The 27665-nt window shown below is 45.0% G+C and overlaps 1 protein-coding gene across 1 annotated transcript in view; it reads left to right on the top strand.

Annotated features, from left to right (window-relative positions):
• Positions 1 to 20214, top strand: part of LOC137791514 (chemokine-like protein TAFA-2) — a 51357-nt gene extending 31143 nt beyond the window's left edge. Inside the window, exons 2-6 of the mRNA XM_068586509.1 lie at positions 1675 to 1778; positions 11295 to 11450; positions 14784 to 14908; positions 15442 to 15493; positions 19349 to 20214. Coding sequence (XP_068442610.1) covers positions 1676 to 1778; positions 11295 to 11450; positions 14784 to 14908; positions 15442 to 15471 — 414 coding nt within the window. The 5' untranslated portion in view covers position 1675 and the 3' untranslated portion in view covers positions 15472 to 15493; positions 19349 to 20214. The remainder of the gene's footprint in view (positions 1 to 1674; positions 1779 to 11294; positions 11451 to 14783; positions 14909 to 15441; positions 15494 to 19348) is intronic.
• Positions 20215 to 27665: the final 7451 nt, after the last annotated feature.

The raw sequence follows: 27665 nt of genomic DNA, 5'->3' as shown, positions 1-27665 counted from the left end.
GCTGTGTATGTTTGTGTCGGGGCATAAATACCTAATTGTAATAGTTAAATGGTTTTATTGAGAACATTTTGCTGTTGGAGGAAACATTATATATTAATGGGCCAATTAAATCTTACAACAATGCATCAATTTGTGTCGCCTAAACTATGATACAATTAAAAAGTACAATTTTCTTTGAAACAGTGGAGGATAAGTGTAAAATATCATAATACATAAATACACCAGAAAAGTCAATTTTACTTGTGTAAAGCTACTTACTTAAAATTCCAAATACTGGTAACAGGAGGTTACATGCAAGAGAGAGATGCATTGACATTATTGTCAGGCGGTTTATGAAAAGCCCACACAAACACACGACTCTCTTTCATAAATCCCGATCACACAGCACATGCATGTCATTTCCACTCCCACAGTTTGCCATATTGATGCTTGTGCTCGCGCCGCCGCTCCAACAGCACCACAGCAGCTGTCACCGCGCACGGCTGTGGCTACTTGAACACGCGTTTCATCACGTCAGTTTCATCACATGTCGAGCCATCAACGTGTTCAATAACCCTTATTAATAAACGTCACATGCAGCATCAATGAATCCTTCACAGCGCTCATGTTGAGACTTTAAAGAAAGCTTCATGATAAAAAAAAAAACCCTGTGGACAAGGAGATGAAGGCTCAAATGTGAATTAAAAGAATTTTGAAATGCGTCACTCATGAATCATTATAAATGCACATTAGATTGAGATTTTACAAAGTAGTAATTCAATCAGTGAACCTACCTAAATACAATGTATGTAATCATTTGAGTCAACAATACAAATTGTTTTTTATATGTGCATACATTCAGCGTGAGGAACCGCTTCCTTCGTGTCGAAGCAATATTTCTAATGCAGAAATACACATGCGAGTCCTGTCAGCGCGTTGTTGACACATCGCTAATGATGCTAATTCCCGGGTGGCTCTGGGAAAATCTGGGCAAAAGGTCACGCCGGTCTCGCCAAAATAAACTTAATTACACAAATAATCCGAGAGCCCCGACGAGGTTTGGCCGATCCATACGTCAATGAGGCAGACAGATAAGAGGCGGTAAATAAGGCGTAAACGCAGCTTGTAACTTTGTCCGCTCGCGCCACACGACACCGCGCCTTCTTCCAGTAATTACCGCGCCGCTCCTGCATCCCCGTTGGAAATCCGATCGTTGTCTGTCGATGATAACGCGCCGGGCCAGATGGCGAGTTGCGGCCACTTCATTAGGGAGAGGGAGTGCAGAGGAGAAGGCTACACTGCGGAGGGGTGGATTAGATGGCCCCGCTCGCTCCCCGCCGCTCCGCTGAGAGGCTTATTGGAGCCTGTTGGGTCGGCAGAGGGCCTCCACCTTCTGTTGGCGAGAGCGGCGCGGCGCAGGTCGAGAGGCGAGGCTGCGCCGGTGGACGAGAGCGGCGGAGACGCCGATCTAGGGCACGTTCACAGCTGCGCCTTGTTCGGAGAAGCAAGAGGAAGCGTGAAAGGCCCCGTCTCTCTCTGTCTCGATGGACGCCAACATGCAGTCAGACGTCGCGAGCTGTTGTGAAGATGGAGTGAGGGCGACTGGAGCGCCTTCTTGTTCCACTTCAATATGGTTTGAGTCTAAAGGCGGGAATGCTGTGACTCATGGTTGCTCCTCTTCTGCTTTTTCCCCAGGATGAGTGAGCGGTACACGCAGGTCGGAAGTAAAGGGGCTCTGCTTGTAATGGTGCTCGTGATCAGTGTCTGGGAGATGACCGTACCAACAGAAGGAGCGAAAGGTGAGCAACTACATCTACTGCTGTTGTTTCATAGTCTTGTCTGTTGTCATGTCCCATTGCTCCAACTCCCCACGTACACCGACGGAGTTTATCACTTTATATATGCTGAATTAAATACTAGTTTCCGATGGAAACAAATGCGCTATGAGGCCGTCAACAAAGAGGTTGAAGGCCTCTCAGCCTGCTTCAGTCTTCATGTAGTTTGTGTCGAACGCAACATCGTGAGAATTCAAATGTCAGCGCGACGCCGCTCGTATGTCATGTGACAAGGACCGACCTATCGCCGCTGGCAGCTTTTCTTTCTTTCCGTATAGTTCATCATGTTAGTGCAGCGCTGCCCACAGCGTTGAGGTCTGTCCCTCGTGCGGTTGAAAGGTCAACCCAACCGAAGATGACAAATGGAGCCGTGAAGCGACTGTGAGGGATTTACGGCGCCGGAAATCCATTTATCTTTCTTCTGAATTTGTTTAGTGTGGTCAGTGAGGCTTACCGCTCAATTAGCTCGCCCTCCTCCTCATCATCATCATCATCATCATCATCATCGCAGGGCTTGGTTTCTTAGTCACAGGAGGTACAACATGCAGGGAGCGACTGCTTTCATTAAAACCATGAAAGCTGCATTTTAACGCAACAGGTGAGCGGCTCATTCAAACCTTTCCAAAGCTGCTGTCCTCCTAACGTTGTGGACAATCATAATTCATAATTAGCACTACATACGTGTAGTGTGACGAGCGCGGTTAATGTATATTGTTCTCTGTCATTGATTTTGGCTGTGGGAAGGATGGAGATGGGGATATTCTGTATTTGTATTATCGCCATGAAACGACCAACAAGTGTTTTCTGTGAGGCTAAAGTCAGATTTATGTAATTCCTCTGTGCCAGAGAGGACACACTGTTGTTTTGTGTAATTGATCCCACTTGAACCATCCCGCTGCCTGAGAATACGATAATACTAATACAGCACCAAACACGTATTAACCCAATGAAAGTAGTCCTAAACTAATGCACCAGTTACTCCTGGTTGAGTAATATTTGCTAAAAAAAAAACTGTGATTCTCAGCTGTTTGAGTGAATTACTGAGAATAAATGAATATTTGTGACCTGTTTTTAAATGTGTATATGTTTTGAGCGATGGAGGAATGACTGGTTGTGGTCCCTTCATCATGCCAGGCTTTTCTGTTGAATCACTTTTATCAGATCATTTACTCCAGGGAGCGAGCGGTAATTGCTTTAGTAATTTTACCCGAATCAAATTACAAAAATAGTCAACAATAGATGCATCAGAGCCTGAGAAGTGCTGACTTGTCGTCCCTTATGTGAGTCGAGCTCCAAAATCTTGCATCCTATATTACCCATAACGCATCTCAATAGATATTAATTGTCCCCACGAGGGAAATGTCTTCCCACAGTGTGTGCATTATGTGCCCCCAGAACATACATTGTACATTACATAGCCATTGCAGAAAGAGACTAATACACAGTGATTAGCACCGCTCCGGCAGCACAGGCTGTAGTCCTAATGCTTCGTGCTCTCTGCTCTGTTAATACATCTGTCAAACGCCAAATGTAGTTTTTAAAGCAGGCTCACTCTACCATTAAAATATAGTCTGCAAGCCCGGCCCCAGACATCCCTCATGACATCACGAAGGGTTATTTTCTTAGACTTGACAAAGCTCCTCTGGAGCCGGAGAAGACAAACAACTGTTCTCACATGCCGAGTCGCGCTCTGTATGACTCGTAAACTGATGCTGATGTGTAAAATAAGAGTTCCCCTTTGAGATGTTTATTCCAGCAGATATCGGGGGGGCTGAGGAGCTTTGAATGGCGGGGAGCGTGCCAGGTGAGCCTCCGTGCGTAGAACAAGGAAAACAAGGAAGTAGCAGAAGTCCGATGACGGCCAGAGATAATTGAAAAAGTGTCTGGCGGCCGTGCTTTTCCTCCCATTGCGTCATTCTACAGATGGTCCAAAAAGTGAAACCATCGCTCCGATCTTTCATTCAAGATGAGCGAATCAGGTCAAACATATTGTCTCTGTCCGCGGGCGCGTTGAGCCTCCGCCCACCTGTTCACTCGGCTCTGGAGGAAGCAAAAGGACTGGCGGCGGCTTGTTTGGGGCCTCAGCTCGCCATCCAAAAACAAGAGCGCGCCGCTGCTCCAACACCCAGGAGACACGCAGGACGAAGCGGCCGCCGCTTGTGTCATGCGAGGTGTTGGGAAGGGACCTTCTCAACCATGCAGCCTCCCAGATAAAATGTCACCGGAGCAAATGGTGGCGGCGGGAAATTGGACTGGAACAGCTATTTTGGAGGTATGAGTCAAACCTGTCTAACCCCTTCCTCATTAAAAGTGTTGTCGAGTCGTCAGTAGTAAACCCGGGGAGATCAATTATGGCAACTCAGCAACATTACAAGTGGAGGCCGACCCACATGCTTCATCGTTGGGAGTCCCACTGACAACACGCGGCCTCAGGTAATTGGGGGTGTGCAGCCGGCGCTGGCGCTGAACAGGGTGTCTATTTGCGAGCGTGATAGAAAACCACGAGTACCCCCTCTTCTCTTTGTCGACCAATTAGACGGGAGCGCGGCGCTTTGAAGCGCGCGCTTGTGATTGGCAGCGATCCCCCCCCCCCGCACCCTCACCACAAGGCGCTCATCATTTCAGCAGGAAGTGGATCAGAATAATCCCACACGCATTCAATTCCTCGCCGATGGCCGCCGCCGCCGCCGCCGCCGCGCCCTGATTTCCCCCGGGTGTTATTTCTGATGCCGTAAACCCGTTAGCATTCAGCGGATGAAATGAACCCAGAACATGTCCAAAGTAGAGGAAATGTATTTCCTCTGTGAGAACACAAGGAGAAGAGAACTAAGCCTAACCCTCTGACAAGCAGGGCCAATTCACTGTTGATGTTCTAATGCACAGCTTTCACTTCCTGAAATAACCGGGCAAAGAGAGGATCATATTCAAACATGCTTTTCTACTCTCTGACAGTTATGTTGATTCGGTTTTCTGGTGCTTGAGAAAAGAAAGGGTTGATTTATCCTCTGCTCCTGGGGATGTTTACAAGACAAACGTAGAAAGTGTCGCCGGTGTGAGTGTCCTTTATTGAGCACAGAGCCGGTGGAGCGGAGAGATCATGGGGTCCAACAGGATTCAGTCCAGTCTGGCCGGCTTGTTGCAGTGACGTCTGATTTACTCCCATTGGCATCTATTGTGAAGGATCCCTTGAGTTAGCGGCCTTGCTGAGTGCGTACGTGCCACCATCCAAACTCTACTTATTACACAACATTAAGTGTAAGGCTACTTTAAGCTTAACTTGTTTCATTTTACTTCCTGGGATAATTGTGCTGATTCTACAACGTATGTAAGCTTTATCGGAGCAGCAGCAGGAGGGAAAAAGGATCGGAGACAATAAAAAGTAAATGATCAACACAAAGTAGTACTATTTGCTTCAGTGAGTATTTCCAGGAACAGGAAGTGTCGACAGACGGGTTAGTCGACACTTGATGACCTCAACGGCGGAGGCGTATCTCCGCTGTAGGCCACGGCTGCTGTTGGTCAGAGGATGCAGCTCTGCTCCAGACGTCCTAGACGCAGGCAGACCTGGGCGTACCAATCTCACTCCAGTCATTTTTCATTCATTTCCTTGCCAGCACTACTCGATCATGTCACCCTCTTCCCCATTGTCTCTCTCCCCTCAATTCATAAACTGTCCACTGTCTAATAAGGCATAAAATGCTCCAGAAATATTAAAGAAACACAACGTACCGTGGCCTGTGGTGAGCTATTGCTCAAATCTACTTAACATCATCAGGAAGATGGCGGCCATACATCTCCGCCCGGCTTCCACACCGCAGCGCGTCTCTGCACACGGCGCCGTCGGGTTTTTATGGTTGCCCAAATGGGTGTCGAGAGTTTAAAATCTGACCTTCAAAGCTGTGCCGCCGTGATCCCCGCAGACACACAGCGGCCTTGGATTTCAGTGTCCACAACGAGAAACCACTTAGCGGGAATCAAAGCGAGCGGGTTGCTGAGGGGAACTTGAACCTGAGAGGAATGAAATTGACAGTTCACACTCTTTCGTTTTCTTTGGCGGACGCGTACCGCTGCACTCAGGTGGAACAAACAGCGCCGGTTTCAGTTTGTGGCGCGTCTGCGGAGCCGCTTCCCCTCCTGGTTGTAAATGTTGCACTGACGCGTGACCTCCATGTCTGATGTACTGTAAGTCCTCCTTGTGTTGTATGCATCAAAGATTGTTGCTTGCGCTGCACCTTCCACTTTCTGCACTTTGTAATAAAAATGACTTATGTGATGAATAAGAAGCATCTTGCCAGGGAAGGAAAACACTGCTTGCACCCTTGAGGGAGCAGTAACTAACAGCCAGAGACACTCCCCATGTTAAACATAACAATCAATCCACATGCTCAGTACCTTGAGTTCAGCTCCCTGAATCCGATTTGTAATTGTGGCTCAAAGATGGATCCTCATCCGTCACTCTTCTAAACTGCTGGCAGCAAATAGTTTGAGGGTTCTGCACTATTAACGGGACAGTTGTACACGCTCATCAAACATCCTTCCTCCCTATGAGAGCTGGTATTTCCGGCCACATCCAGCAATGTGTGTGGAGCAAAGCAATGATTACATTATCATTCACACCAGCTTCATGAATGATACAAAGCGCGCATCATCTGCAGTTTCTTCAGCGTCTCCGGAGGCCAGCGTATAAAAGCTTCTCGAGCGGAGTCATTTCAGCTGCGCGCAGAGAGAAATGGCCCATCACGTCTTCATGAAAGCAACTTTGGTTCAAAGGATTCGCTGAAAGGAACAAAAGCCGTGGTCAACACAACGCCGTCTGATCAGCAGCATCAGGGGTTGAGAGTCACTGTTGCAATTAGAAGCTGCGGTTGGGGTTCAACTCAACTTACACAATATCTTTGCTCGTCGAGGGGTCGGACTATTTCATGGCCAGGAAGGTTACCAGCTTCTCCAGGACCTGACAGCGATGTGTCTCTTTTATGGTTGAAACCAACGAGATACAACACGCTAATCCAGAGAACGGTCTGCCATGTCACCCTCTTTCCATTCATGCTAAGCTAAGCTAACTGACTGCTACACAAAATGAACGTTACGTAATTGAATGGAGCAACAAGTATTCACTACCAATGCCAATAGATTGTTGAACAATTCTAATGTGAGACACCGCTCGTCATCGGGGAAACACTGTTTTTAGTTTGGAACGAATCGTCATGTGTTCATTTATTTAAAATCGCTATCAAATAAATGTCGTGTGGTATAAAGTACATAAGCAAAATGCCATCTACCTCAAAACTGTACTCCATTACGGTACATAAATGAAGCTACTTAGTTACTCTCCACCACTTTTAAACTGCCTCAACAATTTAATATCACGTTTAAGGCAATTTGATACTATAAATACAAATAGAGTACCTGGGTTATTTCCTGCTTAGTAGATACATATGTGCCATTCAGCGATTGTCGGATAAATAAACAGACAACATCCACTGTAATACCACCGTAAACAACAACAGACATCCACATCCAGACATAAAAAAAGGTGCTCGAGCAAGTTTTTTAATTAGATGTTTGTTTGTTTTTCATGAGGGGGTTGAAGAGAGACATGTCACGTAGCGCCCCGTCAAGAAATCATTGGAATTGATGTTCACCCTGTCAATAAAGAGCAATCTTACTAATTGTCTAAAACAGGTAGAAAATGGCCAAACACTTATTATGGTGATTATATATTTCAAGACAACATAATTGTTTATGGATGGAGTTTAAATTGAGCCCACGAAGGTAAAAGTTTAGACTACTTTGCTAGTTAAAATGTAATGTTCTGTATTGGACTTTCTCTGCAAAGATATTGCACTTAGAGGAATTTCTGCTTTGTTTAATTATCATGTAATTACTACAAACATGTCCTTGTTTGGTCTGCATGGCCCGTCAGACCCGGTGTCACACCTCTGTAAGCACTTTGTTTAGTTTACTTACGTATTCAAATGTGTACATTTGTACAGTTTTAGCATTGAAATGTTATTTTCTCAAACCCTTCTTCAAAAATGTTTCCAATGTGCCTCTGGCGTGGGTTTGTGATGATGTAACTAATATATATATATATATATATATCCTTATCCATAGTCAGTATGTATAACCTACAGTAACTTAATTTGGAAAAGCACACATGAGGACACCGCCACAGAAGATAAGAAATGCGCTGCTGTGGACACCACGTTGGTGTCGGATCCCAAAGTCACACAATAACACAAAACAAACAACAACAAATCAATGCAAATTTATTCTATGCATTTTTTTTTTCTTCCTTTGGAGATGCAGGCAGGCCACATGGGTAAAGAGAGAAGTGAACAATCTGCAACAGAGTCAAGTCGGCTCCACTCGGTGTATATGTTTCCTAACCGCCGGGCCACCAGGACGTCCTTGAATCCTGTTATTTAAATTTCATGGCATCGCGCTTGTCTTATACAAACTTGGAAAGACACAAATCTACAAAACACAAGTTCAGCATCAGCAGCGGCATCAGCAGCAGCAGCAGCAGCAGCAGCAGCAGCAGCGTGTCCAGAGCCGGAGGGATCCTCTCTGTCACAGCGGCAGGCGCAGCAGGTTTAAAGCTGGTTTGCAGGACGGACTGATTCCCCAGTGAAACGCTGTGCGTCGGCTGGCAGGGGAAGCCGAGCAGGGATCCAAGCAGAAACTCACAATCCAGTCATAAAAACCACAGCGGCTCAGTGTGAAGCATGTCCTTTATCGAGGGATACTGGCAGCACTTCTGCCACATCTAAAGCGACTCGGCTCGCTGTGTTTGTCTTTCATATCTTCTCTTGTTCGGGCCAGAGTTAGCACCTCGCTGCTTTTTGGGCGACTGCTACTACCTGCTGGAGTTTTGATGAGAGGACAGACAAGAGGGATGTGCTGGAGCGCGCCGTCATAATTTGAGGGCATAATCAAAACAGACTTTTTTTTCCTTTTTTGAATGTGACTATTTCTCACGGCGGTTAGCTGAAGTATATTCCAGCAGCAGCTATGAGATATGTATGAAAGCCCGTTAACGCCACAAAAAAATAAATATTAAAAAAAGTCATAGTTATGAGATAAAAAGTAGTAATTATGAGATAAAAAAAAGTCATAGTTATGAGATAAAAAGTTGTAATTATGAGATAATAAAGTTAAAATTATGAGATAAAAAAGTTGAAATTTTCAGATTAAAAAAGTCGTAATCATGAGATAATAAAGTTGAAATTATGAGATAACAAAATCATAAATATGAGATAAAAAAAAGTCATAATTATAAGATAATAAAGTTAAAACTATGAGATAAAAAAGTCATTATGAGAATTATGAGATAATAAAGTCGAAATTATGACATAAAAAGTGTGGATGCGCTTCAGTGACGTTGGCTTTTTCCTTCTTGTTATCTGCGCTGTCTCATAATTTTGACTTTATTCTTTCATAATCATGACTTTTTGTCTCATAATTATGACTTTTTATCTCATAATTTCGACTTTATTATCTGGCTGTCGTTGTGGCAGTAACGAGCTTCCATACGTATACAATCACAGACCCAACGGTTTGGTGACCAGGAAAAGATTGAAGTATTAGACCTCCACTTCGTTTGAACGTCAGTAAAAGCAGTTTTCTGAGCTCCAGTACACAAAGTAGCAGGTAAATCTCCGAGGAGTAGCGACGCGCTCCAGTTGCAGAACATCTTTGTCAGATTTAATATCCCTCCGTCTCAGCAGAGCAGCTGACTCCATCACCGTTAGTCTCAGTGGTTGCCCGTTACAGCAGCTGGAAAGTGCCGGCGTCCGCCGATATAACACGCCGGAGTGAGAAGGTAATTAAGTGGCTTTAGTTGAGCCGCCGTACCAGTCAGTCCGGACCAGTTTCAGCACGGTCGTCTCAGATTTACTGTTTACTGCTGCAACAGTGAGCATCTCAGCAGAAGGACGGCTCAAGCAAATGTCACATGCAATTAAAAGAGAATGGAGCAGCTCGCGCTCTAAATAATTCAGACAATGGAGCGTGATCTGGAAATTGGCTCCAAATACTGCAGCGCTGCACTTTCCCCTCCACATTTCTGAATCCTTATATTTATTTAATTTTTTAATGCTTCTCTGCCTGTTGTGGGAAATCTGGAAGGGTTTCAGTTCCAATCACTACCGTCTCATACTTGAGTTATTATTTATTTAAGAGGAAAGGAACACGTTTTTCCTCAATGGAAAACATTGATCAGGGTAAAACATCATGTTTTAATGAGGTTTGAAGGCCAGATCCTGATTGGTTACCTCCACTAGAGCTGCTGCTAAATGACCTGAAAGAGACACACAACCAGTTATACACGAGTATTAGGACTGCTGTGTCCGCAAAGCACATTTTTTGTGTAACTCGATGGTATACAAAGACTCTGCAAATGCTGCAAGTTTAAATGTTTTAGTTAAGAGTGCTACTGAGGGCGTGAAACTTGTCTTTGGCCTTTGAGGGGAGCTCTCTGACGCCTGAGACAAGAACCCTGATGATGCCTTCAGGAACTTAAAGCGACGTTTTCTAGGATTTTTTAAATTTTTTATGTTAATGTTAAGTGTTTCTTCCCATAATGGAAAAGTCATTTCCCTCCTTGCGTTGATACACATTGCTACAGCTCTATGGGTGTTCACCTCATCCATTATCCATCAGTGACTGCGAGGACGACGTGTGAAAACAGCCTGAAATCAAAAAATACATTTTTGGTGTCGTTGTCTCTTCCATGAGGAACTACAAAAGCACCGAGGGACTGCACATTGACCAGAGTAATTCCAGTTTATCTGGAGTGAATTAAACAAACCTGTCTGTCTGTCTATAAACTGTCTAGCTATCGTTATTGGTATTATTTATCATTATAGTTCTTGTTTAATAAAGTCCACAACCTTCTGGCACTGCCAACACAGCCGGCGTCTCCTCACAGCTCCAAAAACATCTCTATAAATATCCAAAATAAGCGTCATTTAGATAAACTGCAATCACCTGAGAAATGATACAAACTTCATAACATCTTTTTTTAGGGTAATTGCATGACAGAGCTGGCCGGGCTAAGCAGAGTAAACGGACCACCGCTCTAAAACGGAAGTAATAACACAAAAAGAGGCAATGTGGACGTGCCCTATATTAGGAATAAGGTGAATAAATGAGCAATTCTCCCCCAGAAACGGTAAGCCACTCAAACCAAATGACACTTTGAAAAGAATAAGGCCCATAAAGAGAGGAAAATTGAACCTTCTGTGATAAAAGGCCCCATATAAAAGGAAATTGGTCGCCCGCTCCTTGGTAATTCTTTCATTATTGAGACGGATTAGCCGAATGCAGAGCAGACAATAGATACCCAAGAGAGATATTCTTCTTCAATCCAGGGCCAGCAGTGTGGGTGTGTGTGGAGATCAGGGTAATAACTACTGCACCAAAAGCTGGACTGAATCCTCACTGATTGTCACCATGTCTCTGTTGTCTCTCCAGCGGCGCACATCGTGCCGACGGGCACCTGCGAGGTGGTGGCGCTGCACCGCTGCTGCAACAAGAACAAAATCGAGGAGCGGTCGCAAACCGTGAAGTGCTCCTGCTTTCCCGGACAAGTGGCCGGCACCACCAGAGCGGCCCCGTCGTGTGTGGATGGTACGCTCCGGGCTGAATATTTCATGGGCCTCTCTTCCTTTCTTTCTTTCTTTCTCTCCCTCTCTCTCTCTCTCTCTTTGTTATTTTTCTTGCTGACGCTCCTTTCCACAAATCTTAAGGATTAGCTTTGCTGAGATCATCGATAAGGGTTTTAGCACACGCTGACTCACTTTAGTGTAATTTCTCCGAGAAGATGCTGTCAGGGGGCGACACGTAGTGTCGTCAGTCTGACATCATTTATCAATTTAGCAGATTACAACTGCATGGGAAAATTAGGTTATTGCGTAATTACAGGTTTTAATTACACAAAAGTCAAATCCTAACAGGGAAAAGGGGATTTTTATTACCACAAAGTACAGACACAAAGATATGCTCATGCAATATGAGAACGGGACTGATGATAACTGTGTATTAATTAATGCAAACATATATATATATATATATATATATATATATATATATATATATATATATATATATATATATATATATATATAGCTACACGTTAACGGAGCTTGCATCAACTTGCATTGTGATGCGTTCGAGCTCTGCTCAGTACAAAGTATCGTAGGGTTAAGGAGTATTGAGCAAAGGTTACAGTTTAACGCTCTCTTGTAAAATGTAGTTTTTTGGGCGAGAAACTTGAAGGATTCCAGCTGTCTGAAGGAGACGTTTCACTGCGATATACAAAATGTATAATCGAGAGGGAATTAGGAGCCCAGAGCTTCTCTTAGCATGCCAGTGTGTCAGACCCCCGACTCAGCCGAAGTGGCTGCTTCACTTTGGTCTGAAGGGCGCGGGTTCCCGGCTAAACTCTTGGACCCAATCGTGTATGACCTATTCCTTGACATTTTAGTATTGACATTTTCTGCAAATTAGAGCTGTGAGCCACTGGCCTCCGTTTAAAGCTCCACGGGTGATCTCAGGAAAGAAAAAAAAGTTCGGCACTTAACCTTTTAATTATTCTTTCTTCTACAACCAGGGATTACCTTTGGCTCAGCCCTGTGTGAGACAATCTTCTCTTTATACGAGGACAAATGAACCTCCGGACATCTGAGAGGACTTGAATAGATTTGAATGTGTAATTCAGCGAGGCGGCCGCAGAAAAGTGAAGTTTTTTGAGAAAAGAAGCGTCTCGATCGCACTGTGACTTTGGACAACGGCTGTGATGGTAAAGAAAAGTTAAAAGGCATCTTTTGGATCATAAAACCTGATGTTTTCTATGAATGAAACTCTCAAGGGACCGCTACAAAAGAATAGAAGTGAAACTTCTATCAAAAGGAAGAGGGAGAGTTTGGAAAGATGCACATAAACATCCGTTAGCTGAGAAGATTGATATCATCCTGTTAGCTTAGCTTAGCTCACGAAGACTCGAGGCTTGGGGGAAAAGTCTTGTTAAAGGATGGTAGCTTGAACCCAGATGAATAGCCAGCAGTCAGACACGTAAGTGTGTAACACAGGGCTCTCAAGTGTCGCCCATTGAGCGTGACTGTCACGCATTTCGGTCTTAAGTCACGCCCTCCCGCCTTATCGGATTTCTCACGCTGCAAAAAAACCTGCAGGCTATTTAATGTGCCTGAGCGCACAAACATGACCTGGTCGCGCTGCCCTCGCCACGGAGGAATCAAGCCCCTCCCCCCGTGAAGAGCCACTCATCAGCCGATCAAAAAAAAAAGAGGGCTACAGGTATAGCCAATCAGAAAAACGTATCTGTTGTATCTGTTGTATCCGGGTAAGATGTCATGACAGGCGGGACTGGAGCCGTCCCCCTCCCACCCCGCCCCTGTCAACGTTTCCCGGGGGATATATGTCTCTTGCCTGTCTTCAAACCTGGAGAGCCCTGGCAACATATTTAAACTTTTACTGCTGATGGCTCAAACCTCAATGATATCAACAGGCTTAATTATGGAGGAGAAGTTACCCCGAGCGTTCATATCTGTGTCTTATCTTCCCACAACCTCTGCTGAAGATCCTCTATAAGGTCACATGTCGACAGTCAGACAGAGCAACCATGTTTGGATTCGCCTGTTGCCCTTCACAGCACAATTACCACTCACTACCTGCTTTACTGTTGCAGCCAGCTAATGTCACGCTGCTCCTGTGGAAGCGCCGGCCGCCCTCCAGAGACGCTCGGCCGAACCACTCACGCTGTTATCTTCAATCCGAGGCAAATGATTGCGGTTAAGGCTGTTGAACTTCTTCCTTAATTTTTCAACGGTTATTTTTGCAACACATATATATAACGGATGATATATCAGCGTGTGCGGGCGTGCAGCTCAGACCTTCGCTTTCACCAAAAGAGGAGAAAAACATTACTGACCCTTAATGAACGTGAGCTCAAGGTCAAAGCAAAGATTTGTGGGAATTTCCAACAGCGTCAATCAAGGAAATAAAAGCTCAACTCTATTTTTGGCCCCCAGATGTTTTCAGCCGAAAGCGGCTCTGGTGTTTCCAAAGCGCCATTAACCGTTAAGTGAAACGTATCCCGTGCACTATGCCCACGTCTGGTTATCAATACTTCCATTTAATTTCAGGAGAAACCTTTTGTGGCTTTTTAATAGCCGCTGCTACACAACCACCATCTGCTGGCAGTTGACCTGATGCCCACCGCCGTGTCCGCGCGGTACAAAGTGATTCCCTCACGTCATAAAACATCCATCTTCTGCAACTTACTCTGCTGAGGCCCCGGTGGTATGTGCGCATTACAATAACAGTCCTCTTCATTAGGCGAGGAACACTAATGCCGGGGTGTGAACGCAGATAATGACCGCTGTCATATGCCGCATTTAAATGATGTCCCGTGCAATGGAGGAGCGGCAGTGTAACGCGCTCCTTCATGGAGGCAGCGCGCTGCCGCTAAAAGGTTTTCCCCTCAGATGGCTGGAGCTCTTTTTCCAGTTCCCATCTCAGAGCGCGCCGATACGCCAGACTCTCAACGGAGTGCGCTTGGATACTCAAAATAGATTAAGCGAGCGTTGCCAGTCAAAAAGAAAGTCTTGCATCATTTACCTGAGACAGCTGTCAAAATGTGACACGACTACTGCTGTGATGGTATTTGAGGAGACGCTTCGTTTCAGGCTCCTGATATCATGAATGTGAGCTGGAAATACAAACACAGATTATATCCTCGAATAACAGGACAAAAAAAGAATCGTATATATTCAATTTGGGCTTTGCTGGATACAGTTTGACCAAGTGACATCACAAACATGTGGATTGGGATACATTTTCTCATAATAAAAAAAACCCAATAGGTTTATTCGACAAAGGCCAACGGGCTTACTCTGACACGTGTGCCCTCTTCCTCTCTGACCTCTACATGTCTTCCCTTAGCCTCCATCGTGGAGCAGAAGTGGTGGTGTCAGATGCATCCGTGCCTCGACGGAGAGGAATGCAAAGTTCTCCCTGATCTGAAGGGCTGGAGCTGTGCTACGGGGAACAAGATCAAAACCACTAAGGTGAGTTTGAGATTCAAACCATGCTCCGACCTGTTGAGCCCGACCTCGCACACTTCCAACTCCTCAAAGTCAAGCGGCTGCTCGCCATGCCCTGCCTTCACCTAAAAACAGCTAATGTTTGCACTCGGTGCTCGGACCCCCCGGGGGGGCCTTCAATCAATGGGCTGCCATGTCTCCTTAGCACTTTCAGGCCACTTTGAGCACCCAAACTGGCCAATTAGTCACTCCAATTACCTGCTTTTAACGTTGTAACATGAGGCCCACATCCTTCAGTGTGTTATGACGACCCGTAGCCTTCGCCTCTGCCTCTCCATGTACTTAATTATTTAAACTGCCCGCACCACACCTGCCTGGAGCCGGGAGCCTGGAGCCTGGGGCTATTGATTCAGGGACTTGTCGGGACCTCAAAATGGGATATATATATATATATATATATATATATATATATATATATATATATATATATATATACCAGATCTTGATCAGACCTTAAAGAATGTCTTTTGTGTTCTTGTCTTCTTTTACATGGGAAGATTTCGGCGGACAAAGAGCAGCTTTGGTAACGTCAGACGCTCCACCGTCCAGGTAATGACGCAGTATTTTATACGTGAAGGTTTTACAAGGTTCTCGTCTTCAATTATTGTGGTCCTAACTTCCAAATGGAAAACACAAAGAAACTCTCAACAGGGATCATTAATGTGTCTCGTTTTCACTTCACTGCACAAACAGAACGCCTGCTCATCATTTACTGCGTCACCTTACATTTTCATTAAAACAGACAAGCTAAAGGGTGTTGTTGAGCACTTTTTCCCCCCGGGATGGAGAGGAGAGGGAGAAGAGAGGCACGCCGCTCAAAGACAACAACATGGACGCGTTCAAAGCGTCGGCGGTACCCGGCGGATTTATGTCGCACGCCTTTGAACTCAGCTGGAGGAACACGCTTCTTCAGTTTCAAATCCTTCTGCAGGCTGCTTGAAGCAGCGAGGGGTCGGGCTTTCTTCTTTACCTCTGCAGAGATTTTGGGAAAAAAACAGCCCAAGATGAACCTGGAACCTCCAGCGATACTGACCTCTACCGCTCTGTAGCATACGTGCATGCATTCATGCACACTGGCAGCTAAAGCAGCGACCGGCTCCGAGTCCCAGGACACAAGCGGGGAAGACTCTCGGGGCGTGCGATGACATGCAAAGATGTTGAGCTGCAAGCGTTACGATGTACATTGACAGCACCCGAAATGGCAGCCAGAGGTAACCGTGTCTTTTGGACAGAAATCCTGGAAGAAGGAAGAGAAAAAATAAATGTTTACGTGCTGCTGCATGCACTATGCTATTAATTAGGACGTATTTTTCAGGCCGGTGGGGAAATTCTCACTTGTTACATCAACAAAAAGACGTTGGGATGTTTTTCCTTTTGCCGTGTTTTGCTGTAATTTACCAACAATGTTAGTCTGAAAGTCAACCGTGGCCTCCTGTCCGGATGCAGTGACCTGAACCAGGTCATTTAGAATCAGAAATCTGAATCTGAAACCGTTTATTTGCCAGGAATGTTTTCACAAACGAGGAATTTTCCTTGGCGGAAGGTGCAACATTAGACATGAGACGTCAGACAAACGACAATCAACAGTCCACGACAACAACATAATATATTTTTTGTCTTTAACGATCAGAATTAGGCGTTTTGGGTCGATTCTCAAAACTCAGAAAAAGAGTTCTCCGGTTGCCACTCGGGGAAGTTAATTTCATGGTGCAACTCCACTTTGGCTGCTCAGCCTCTGGATGCTCTGACTGAACTGAGCTTGTAACAGACGCAGGTTTTCATTAACAGTTGAGCCAGACAAATGAACACAGAAGGTTTTCTCCTCCTTCTATCCTATATTCTCCTTGATGCTCAACTACTACATTCCTGCGCTACCATGCAAATAAACGCTGAGTGACATCTTGCCTTTGACGTCCCCCTCCAGAACACTAACATTGATTTGTGGGGCGCGTTAACCGGTAAATCAGGTCAAAAAGAGTCTGTTTCCGCTGATTTCACAGCCGGATTCTCACTTGAAAATATCGCCTATACCGTGCCGCTTTAAGAAATAGCCAATACTATGAAAAAACCCAACCTCTGTAGTTACAGCACAAACCATATTGCTGAGCAGGACACTGCGCTGTGCCAATTACACGGCTGAATTACACAAACACAGGCGCGTGCACCTGCTGTGTTAAATCTCTCCGCCAACCTTACTTCAGGCCCTGAATGGAAATGAATCCTCTGCCAGTTGAATTAGCACTTGTCAGCCACCAATTATACGAACGCAACACCCGCTGAAGACTTAGTTTTCCTCTCAGTATTTTTAGCATTGTTTCAGACAGTCACTCAAATGCTGTTAATGATCTCTCTCCCTCCCCTCCCCTCACTAACACGGCGAAGCTCCATCTCTGAAGACGTTTTTTCTCCTCTGACAAGAAGCGGCTCCGCTCTTTGTCTTTTCGGCGTGGAATTATTCTCAAATTAGTACCACATTAATCACAGTGACAGCTGAGAATGTAAATGACTCTGTAAAGGGAAGAATTTATTACAGCCTGTGCAGAGGCCGGCGAAGTGCTGCGACAACCTCAATTTATGGAATCTCTTTAGCCTGGGCTTGATATGATTATGCAGGTTTTCTTGTCAAGTGATGGCCTGATGGTTTCAGGATTGTTTAGCCTCTTCTGCATAATCGAGGACGAATTATACACAACGCCGTGCCGTGCGCCGCCGGCCCCGTGCTCTTCCTCATCCTTCGTCATGTGTAATCATCTCAACTGGGCCGCCGGGGCTGCCGGCCTCCTATCAGAAGTTCAGCATCGATAGTGAAGCCGCGCAAGTTCGGCGACGGCTTCCCCGAGTCCGTCAAACTCACGTGGCGGCTGCCGGGCGGCTGGAATCGATAGCGGACGTCGTTATGAAGGTTGTTATGTTATGTTCCTCGAGAGTCTTTCCCAGAATGTACTTTCGGAGGAGCTGCCAGTCAGCCACTGGGCTTCATGACAGGCAATTTACTCTCAAGGAGAATGGAGGTCTTCAGAGTACCTGACAGCATCGAACTAGGAGAGTGAGAGGAGCGTGGTGTGAAGCACAAACCCGCCTCGCCGGCATCCCTCACCCTGAATACTGCATCACAGTCTAACTGATAGATCGATGTGCTGATACATGAAGCCAATATAAGTCTTTTATGAGCTTCTGGAGTGATATTGAATCTGAAAGAATTCCACAACTTGACCTTTACTCTCGTCTGTCTTTCACTCAGCCGGCAGGGCTGCACTGAATGAGTAGTGGAAAACATGTTTCGTCAGTAAAGATGATGGTTTTATTCCCCCCGCTAGCATCATTAACTAACGGACAATGCAAACACACAAAACAATCAATAAGAAGGTTGTCCTCACGGCAAATATCACAATTATTTTGGTCAATATTGATCATTTAACCCGATTTCTTATTGACTTTGTAAACCTTATGCATTTAGTGGAACTTAATAAAAAATTATTTAAAAAGACAAGACTGCCCCGTGAAGCAGTGAGGACACACGGCTGACACTCCTCCTCGAGCAGGGGACCTCGTCCATCCCCACAGGAAGAGGGGGCGGGCCTTAAGTCCACGGCGAGTGGTGCCGTAAAGCTCCCAGAAGCCACTTTCTCCTCCGGCCTTTCCAAGCCGGCCTAAAGTCGGTCGCAACGAACTGTCATGGAGGAAATGTGCCCCAATGAAGGCCAGCCAGCGGATCCTCCATTTATAGACACAACAAGAACATCACTGCCAAATGAGCACAACAGTCATTTCAGCTCAGTTATCTTGATTCCAATATTCTTTGGAAGATAGAAAATAAAACTCGATCAATCGCTCGGCCCTTGATAAACCCTTCTGTTCAGTGACCCCGTGGCTTATACAGATGATAAACTACTGCTGAGCATGCTCAGCATGCATTTTGTCTCATCCAACTCTTTTTCAGCATACCGCCTCTGAAGGCCACGAGAAGGGCTTTTAGACCTTTATCTTAAGTTTTCCTCTGAAGATAATGAGCTTTCTCACATTTTAAATAAACCAACAGAGGTTGAATAATGCATCTGATTTCGTAGCTGCTTTGCCAACATCTTTGACATGTCAATTGCTGTGGGCGGGTGTCTCATGTCTTCTCACTTGAACTTTCCTGTTGATAAAGTTGTTGTTTTCATTACTGTACATCATGCTTTTTCCTGTTTCTGCTCGGCCATAGCATCAGTCTCTGCTTACGTCAAGCGCTTGGTGTTAGACCACTCAGATCGAGAGAGGCAGGCGTTCATGTACAATATAGATGAAAATGACACTAAAATATTCAGCGTTGCTTGTGGGGGTTACTTTCTTAGATTGAGTTTTGATGCTGGCGCTGCTTTGATGGCTTTGACTTCATTTTAACACTATTTCTTTCTTCCACAGGCAAACTAACACTTCCGGCCTTTGTCAGATCATCAAAAGAGAAGTAATTCAAAGGACCTTTCTGTAAATAGAGACTTCCTTTCTTCTGGACCGCAATTAATCGTTGGAAAACCCTGAATGCGTCTTCCTGAACTCTGTGGACATCAAGCACTGATCACTCAGCACCTCTTTTGGAAGGACTCCTTATGATTAGCCTTACCGGACGACAGGATTTACTCTCTGACATTGTACACGACGGTGAACTTTGCCTGCTTGTTCATTGCTAGAGTAAGATGTTCATGACAGGGGACTTGCATCACGAGTGGACCAGGGTGAGCAGCGGGTCAGTTTGTTGTAAACATCGCACATACTCAATACAAAATGTGATTTTTGTTTTATCAGTCAATTGTGGCTTTCTTCTCTAACAATGTGTAGTTTCGAGGGTTCGGACTTAGATGAAAACTTGTGGCTGAGCTGCGGATATTCAGGGTGAATTTCAAAGAAATACACAACCACATTCATCAATGTAAACCAACAAATTAACTAAATTCAATTGGAAACCTACGACCCATTATGAGGCCTGCCCGTAGACGCTGATCACAACCTACCAGGTGTTAACACACACAGAGTTGGAACCAGTGGTGGTTTATTTTTCCTTTGTGAATCACTCTGCCATCTCTTGCCGCTTCTGCCAGATTTTGTTTTTGTATCACAGCTCTGGAGTTCAGATTCCAGACGACAGCAGTGTAAATGAAACACACGGCATCGGGTCACCGGCTGAGTGGCGACAACAACGCTCCTGAAACGGTTTTCGACTCGTCACTCAAGTATGATTTGCTGATCACCTTTCAGTAGGTATCGCTGACACTTCCTTTGTCTGTGCAAGTGATGACATCAGTAATAAACTATGGTTGTGTAACTAAAGCCTTGTGTCTTTTTAGCAAATGCTAACAATGGCTAGTATTTAGCCACATTATCTGTCTACCGTTAGCCAGTATTTAGCCATGCCGTTAGCCAGTATTTAGCCATATCGTTAGCCAGTATTTAGCCATACCGTTAGCCAGTATTTAGCCATACCATTAGCCAGTATTTAGCCATATCGTTAGCCAGTATTTAGCCATACCGTTAGCCAGTATTAGCCATGCCGTTAGCCAGTATTTAGCCATACCATTAGCCAGTATTTAGCCATATCGTTAGCCAGTAGTTAGCCATACCATTAGCCAGTATTTAGCCATATCGTTAGCCAGTAGTTAGCCATACCATTAGCCAGTATTTAGCCATACCGGTAGCCAGTATTTAGCCATACCGGTAGCCAGTATTTAGCCATACCGGTAGCCAGTATTTAGCCATACCGTTAGCCAGTATTTAGCCATACCATTAGCCAGTAGTTAGCCATACCGTTAGCCAGTATTTAGCCATACCGGTAGCCAGTATTTAGCCATACCGGTAGCCAGTATTTAGCCATACCGGTAGCCAGTATTTAGCCATACAATTAGCCAGTAGTTAGCCATACCGTTAGCCAGCCGGTGTTTTAGGCTGCCATTGGTTGAGTTGACCCTGTGTTTCATTATAATCCAACCGTCTCTCCAATGACACATGTACTACTATGTGTTGTGACTTTGGAGGGTTGTTCAAGGTGTTCCCACAACAAAATGATCTCGTCCACAAACAACAATTTGAAGGTTGATATGATCCTGAACATAACTTCGCCCTGTCAGATAGCAGAGTAATGCTTTTCGGAGCGATCCAATAAAGAGCCTTGTAGTTTATTCTCAGATCAAGGAAAAAATGTTGAAATCATTTCTCGGGATGTTTTCCTTTGTCTGTCATTTTCCATATGTCTTCAATGGCAAACTGTAGTTTCCCAGGACATGTACAAGCACATTTCAACAGTGATTTCCTTGTGGTTGTTGTATCTTTGCCTTTCATCTCACGGTTAAAGAGGTGACAGGAAATGAGGGGGAAAGAAACGCAACCCTACTGTAATCATTATTTAATGGATTTTCAGTATCGTATAAATTGTAGCGGGGATAATCAAAAGGTGTGTTACAAGGTTGCGAGGTACACCGCTACTGTATACACATCCTTTCTAATACAATAGATGGAGCTTATCAGATCCAGGTGGAGATGACTTGGCTGTTCAGTTATTTTGCTGTGTGACATCTGATTACATCATCTCATCTTCTTACATCTGTAAACAACTTATATGATCCATAAAAAAGCTGTGTAAGCCCATTTCTTAACGATTTACCAAGGACTGAATGGGAGTTCAATCATGGGCTCATCTGTCATTTCTATCATCAGTGGCCCTTTCCACACTACTCACTCATGACAGGTGCTCAAGTTATCAAATAAACAGCCAAAGTTGGTCAGCAATTTTGAAAAAAGACCTGTCATGACTCGCGTTATCGCAGTGGGTGAAAAACAGCAGGCAAAATGGTCACTTTATTCTCAAATGCACAGCCCTGCGACAGATCCACCCCCTGCCAGTTTCTTGTGAAATTCTTTCAAATTGTCTTTGAATCCGAACTCCTTCTCTGACTCACAACTCAAATATGAACACACCAGACACAATATTGTTTTTTTTGAGATTCAGCCAGAGTAACACTTCATGTGGATGCCATTATGTCTGACATCCACTGGGAATAAACGTCCATAAATGTGCTGACAAGTCATAGACAAAGATTCATAAGTATCATCGGGTTTTAGTATCAAAGCAATCCAGGGAGAATCGTCTGAACATTTCACTTCTAATAGCTAATTTGGCATGATTTCAATGGTACCAGAATTATAGGATAACATTTTTTAGCTTGAAAGGCTAAATGTTTGAAACCTTCGGTTGCCTTACAGACAAGATCCTCCCAGAAATGAATGTATGTTGTTTTTGACACTATTTCACCTACAAATGTCCCGAAATTACATATAATTCTGTTGTCAGGATGAGAGCTTCTTAAATGTTTTTATCTGAGGACCCCAGTGAGAAATTAGCTTCCCCTTGCTTTGGGAAATGGGCTTATTAAAAAATTTCATATCCTCGCCATAAAGGGACCCACCAGCAACAAGCCTGTGAGTCAATTTGGATCTCAACCCACAGCTTAAGAAGCCCGGCTCCAGATTACTGTTGAGGATTTTCCATGCTTTTTTTTTTGTTGCATTGCTGACACATTTTTTAAAATGCCTCTCTTTCGGGAAATCACAAGGAAAAAAAAGAAAAAGAAAAAAGTTTCCACAACGGAGGCAATAGTGTTATCAGGAGGTTATTCAGCTGCAGACGCTTGACTGACACAGATAAATGAGACAATTTGAAAAAGAGGCATTGCTCGTGTTTCTTCAGGTTTTTTAAACGGACCTCGGTGCTCCTCTTGCGACGCTGTAAACACCGTCGCTTGTCAAACACAGTCAAACTGAATGACTCTGTTTCCCAGCCTGCCATCCTTCTCCTGTGTGGACGCGTTGCCCAAAGCGCCGTTTTCTCATGTTTCTTTCGTGACGTTTCCGACATCAACCGTCGAGCTTTTCATTCTTCTTCACCGAAGGCGTCCTTTTGGCAAAAAAAGAAATAAAAACGACAAACATTCTCCACGAATCAAAAGGCTGTGACACCGCTGGCCTCGGCGTGTCCAAACAGTTTGACATTTCTGGGGTCACTGCCAGACTCCCGGTTGGTGTGTGAGTCACTTCAGAGGAGTCAGAGGAGAGTCCGGGGGAGGGAGGAAGAGGGAGGAGGGAGCTGCAAAACACAGAGCATCGCTCTTTCAATGCTGTGATTTCTTTCACAAGATTCAAATGAAGTAAAGGCAGGCAATTCTCCCTCTTCTTTTATTTTTTTTCTTCTCCTTTTTTGCTGCAGTCATTACACAAGCACATCAAAGGAATCTCCTCCTCTCACCATATGTTGTATAGTTTCATAATCTAATGAGGGTTTTGTAATTACACAGTCCACCAGGGGAATGGAGCTCATTGATTCTCCGGGAGAAGAAATTTCACTTCGTTTAATCGTTTTACATAACAAAAAGACTCACATGTTCCAGGGCGAACTACAGATGTGAACGTAAATCACTCTGACGTGGCGTCTTCGCAAACTTTCCAGGCCAGAGGAGATCCGGTTGGAACGTGGAGAACGTCTCTCGCAAAGGAACCAACACGCGTGTTATTTTTCATCTGATCATGTCATTTGTTTCCCCCCCCCGGTGCGACGCAGTAGTCTGTATGACATCTCAAGATGTATGCGTGATGTACAGCTAACGAATGGCGCTTACTTTTCCATGGATGCGCACGAGGAAATCCTCCGGTGCATTCATCATCATTCATCAGGCCGTCAAATGACGAATGAGACACTGGCTGGAATGGAATTATTTACATGTTTCTGGAGGAATAATAAAGGCTACAGCTGTGGGGAGTGTTGATTCGCAGTATCCTTCTCGCTGCTGTGTGTTGAAATCCTTTTAAGCCAAGCCTGGGAACTCCGGTCGGAAACTTTACTTCGTCTCAGCCGAGAAACCTCCGTCTTCTCCAGCCGTGACGGGAATGCAGACAAACAGCGGCTTACAGTATGGAAAGCTGTTCCTGAAGTCTTCATTCCACCCGTCTCACAATAAAAGAAAAAGACACAACGAGGTGAGTGTGGGTCAGTATAAACATCTGTTATCAGGGATCAAAAGGGCACATTCACCTGTTAACAGCTTGAAGCTACAAGGAAGTGGTAGTTCTGTACTGCAGCGGGAGACATTTGGATTGGTTGAGTCAGCCCTCAGTGGGCGGGGCCAAAGCTACAGCCTCATTGGCGATGGGCTCGTCACAGCCAACCTGTTTGGTCCAGTTAGTTTGGATTGGTGTGTGCAGACCAGACAACCAAAGCCAGCCTGCTTTAAAAGGCGGGACACGGATCCGCCCCCAAGCGGACTCCGTCGCTGTTTATTCGTTTTTCTGACGACAGGTATGTGATTCCAGCTTGATTTTGAAAGGCTGAACTACTGATAAGTCCATCGAGTGATTGTGAAATCTTATCCATGTGCGTTTAAGGCCACATAAGCACGTCAGACGGGTTTTTTTTCTCAGATTAATAGGTAAAAAAGCTGTTCTGACTTTGTCTGGTCATTGAGTCCCTTATAAAAGGTGACGGCGATACGCCTCATGCACGCGTCCGTGCGCTCCCTCGCGTGCTCATATGTGCTCGAACCAGCCATCTGGAAGCGCGCGAAGGTTCTCTGCACAGCCCCGTCTCTGCCATTATTCATCGTATCGTGCAGTCAAGTTGCAGTCTCATAATACTCAGAAGGTTTTTATCATCAGGCGTCAATCAAAGAACACAAATCAGAAGCAGTTCAGTCGGTTCCCAGCGTTGGATTCCCCCTCACGGGTCCTGATGATGCAAGATGACAATCACCAAAAGTGTGTCAGTCTGTAGAACTTGTTGTTTCCTCCTCAGTTTGTTCAGACCGGAGCTGAAATGCAACCGCCTCGATATGTTTTCACGTGATGGACCTGATGTCCGTCTGAGGGCGCGTAACACTTTGTATTTGAGTAGCGCAAATGAATCTGATACAAATGTCCGCTTTCATCATCTTCTCTTAATACAAAATAAATTATATTAGAATACATATTTGGTAATGCATTTTTAATACAGCCAATACATCATCCATCTGGCAAACTAGCGCTCCATAATTAGTGCACCCACTTTGAACATTGTAATTACTTCTGACAGGTGCCGTGCTTCATGTGGGCCTGAGCACGACGCACACTCTTCTTAAGTTTTCAAACCAATAGGAGCTCAGTGAAAATTTCGTTGTTTCATTTCAGTCTGTTTCCAAAGTTCGGTGTCAAGCACTTAAACCTCTTCTGTCCCACTTTTCCCAGAATTCACCTGTTAGCTAAGTAGGTGGGTGGGACTGTGACGTCAGTCTTCAATACTTTGTGGTCGAAAATATACAATAAAGAAAAACCCGGAGTTTCGAACAGGAAATGGGAAACAAAACTTGAATCAATACTTTAAATGAATCTGTAATACGTGTGCGAGAAGCCAGTGAAGTCTCACTGCAGCTGTGAAAAGCTGCAAGGGAAAACACAAATGTTCAGAATAAATGGAAGGCATTGCTCTATTTAATCAACAGGTGCTGTAGTTTCACCCCGGCAGTGTAATTGGCCCGAGACGTGTTCCCCATACTGATGATCGTGAAGACAACTTTTTATTCAGACCACATGCATCGGTAACCGCTCCATAAATGCTGAAACTCCCCCAGGGGACATCCTTTACTGTTATTGTAGGTGCTACAGTGATGCATCACGGTTGTACCCATTATTGTTGCCAAGACTGCCCTCGGGGGCGTTCTCACTATATTTAGTTATCGGATACTCGATGAGGAATAGATCCCCGAGCACGTACGCCGACCGATTGCGGACGTCATCGACAGAATCCGGTCCTTCTCGGGCTAATACAACCGAGACGTCTCTAATTAGCACCGGGATGGATCGCGCCGGTTTGTTCCCCTGAGCTACGAGAAACATCCCTCACAGCGCGGCGTTGGATTACATGTGAATAAGACAAAGGAAGCGGTGGGGATTCATCCCGCTCACACTTATAACACTTGACTTCCTCTCTGTGTGAGAGCGAGGACATCCCCCCCATGGATGGGAAAGAAAAACAGCAAAGAGCAAAATCGGTTTACAATTTAGGCCGCTAAACAATGTTTGATGTACTTTATTTATGTCTGTACAGGATGACGGATAAGATCGTATTGATCCCCAGAGAGGAGATTCTGGTGCTGCAGCAGCAGAACGACAGGTACACGGAAAAATATAAAATAGCAATTAGACTCAAAATTACAATGCAATGACTTCATAAACAGCACCCACAGTCAGAGTTGTACAGTAAGTATCGCAACACCGTCTCTAGCGAGTGACAGTGGTGTGGTCACTAGCAGTAAAGCACAGTGCTTGTAGAGTAATATGACACCTCGATCAATATAACAGCGTTCAGCAGAAAAGTAGAGTTGTAGTGTGGGACACGAGGTAAAATATAATATAAGGTGATCTGTTTGATATAGTACCACATGAGGTACACTACACATAGTACGTGATATAAAAAATATAAAGCATAGTATGTAGCGTGGAGCATTTGAGAGAGGATATCCAAGATGGCCTCCTCTGCGTAACCGACTCCAGCATGTCCAGTTCCAGGCCCGGACCACGCAGCGGGCCTTCCTCACGGGCTTGTCGTCTTGGCTGACGCCGCCGTCCCAGAGTCCCACAGCGGAGAACAGACAACTGGCTTCTACAGACGGACAGAAAATCTGCAAGGAACCCAAGTCTCCTAGAGGAAGGACAGCCTGCTCTGTCCCTTCCTGAAGAGGCTCTCGCTGTAACGAGAGCTCTCCAGTTTTTCTGTGAGCACACTGGGTCCTCGCTGCCTCGGCGCCGGGAAGCTCCAGCCGGGAGGAGAGCAGGTGCCAGAGGTTCGTGCTGGATAAACGGGAGTCGCTCAACGCGAAGTAGTCTTTCAGCGGCCGGGAGTTTGGCGAAGGAGAGTGGGCGTGGTTTCATCTCTCAGTCCCTTTGCCCCATGTTTTTTTTTTTGCTATTTCCAAAACCATGCAGTGGGTGGACTTGGAAGTTCCACTTTAACGATGCTGCTTTGACAAAAGCGAGTCTGCTGCTCTTTTTTAAGCTCAGAGCCTGGAAGACGATCAAGTCACACAGTCTGTCCCTTCATTTCCTTGGCCGTGTAAGTGTAAAATTAGGAGTCCCAAACCCACAATTGTACATTATAACATGTTTAGGCATTTCCATAGTAACGTTTCATAGCCGTGAAGCGCTGTCCCTTCCTACTTGCATCTTGTATAAAGTGCCTTTGCAGCCTCTCACACTCAAATAACATTTGCCTTCAGAGTCGGGACGATGATGGCGTCCAGCATTTTAGAGATTTCAGATTTTGTTGCAGGATTTGAATATGTAATGGAAACCTCCTCCACGGAGAAATACTGGTACTGTACCAGTAACATTGCTATTCAAAGCATAATAAGCACAATCTGCTCTTCCAGCTGACCTCAAACAGCGACTGCACTTTTGGTGAATAAATCACAAAAGTTCGAGCTCTATTCACTTCCATGAAAGCAAAAAAACTAGGAAGACGCAGAAGCACTGATGTACATTTTATTCCAAACTCATTCATATCGGCACCAGTTTTGTTAGAAGAAGAAAAAGCTGTCAACGCTGTGCTTTCAGAGGAGGGAGCAGCTTTGCATTATGCTCCAGCAAGGTTTAGCAACCAAATTAAGGAGGCACGAATACAAAGAACACACAAGGCATCTGGCGCCGCATAATGTCTGTAGAAATCAGTTTT

The sequence above is a fragment of the Clinocottus analis genome, unplaced genomic scaffold (assembly GCF_023055335.1).
Source record: "Clinocottus analis isolate CAN_PGR_092001 unplaced genomic scaffold, fCliAna1.0.p SCAF_20, whole genome shotgun sequence".
NCBI classification, from domain to species: Eukaryota; Metazoa; Chordata; class Actinopteri; order Perciformes; family Cottidae; genus Clinocottus; species Clinocottus analis.
The sequence above is the reverse complement of the archived record's forward strand: the minus strand, read 5'-3'. Positions and strand labels throughout refer to the sequence as shown.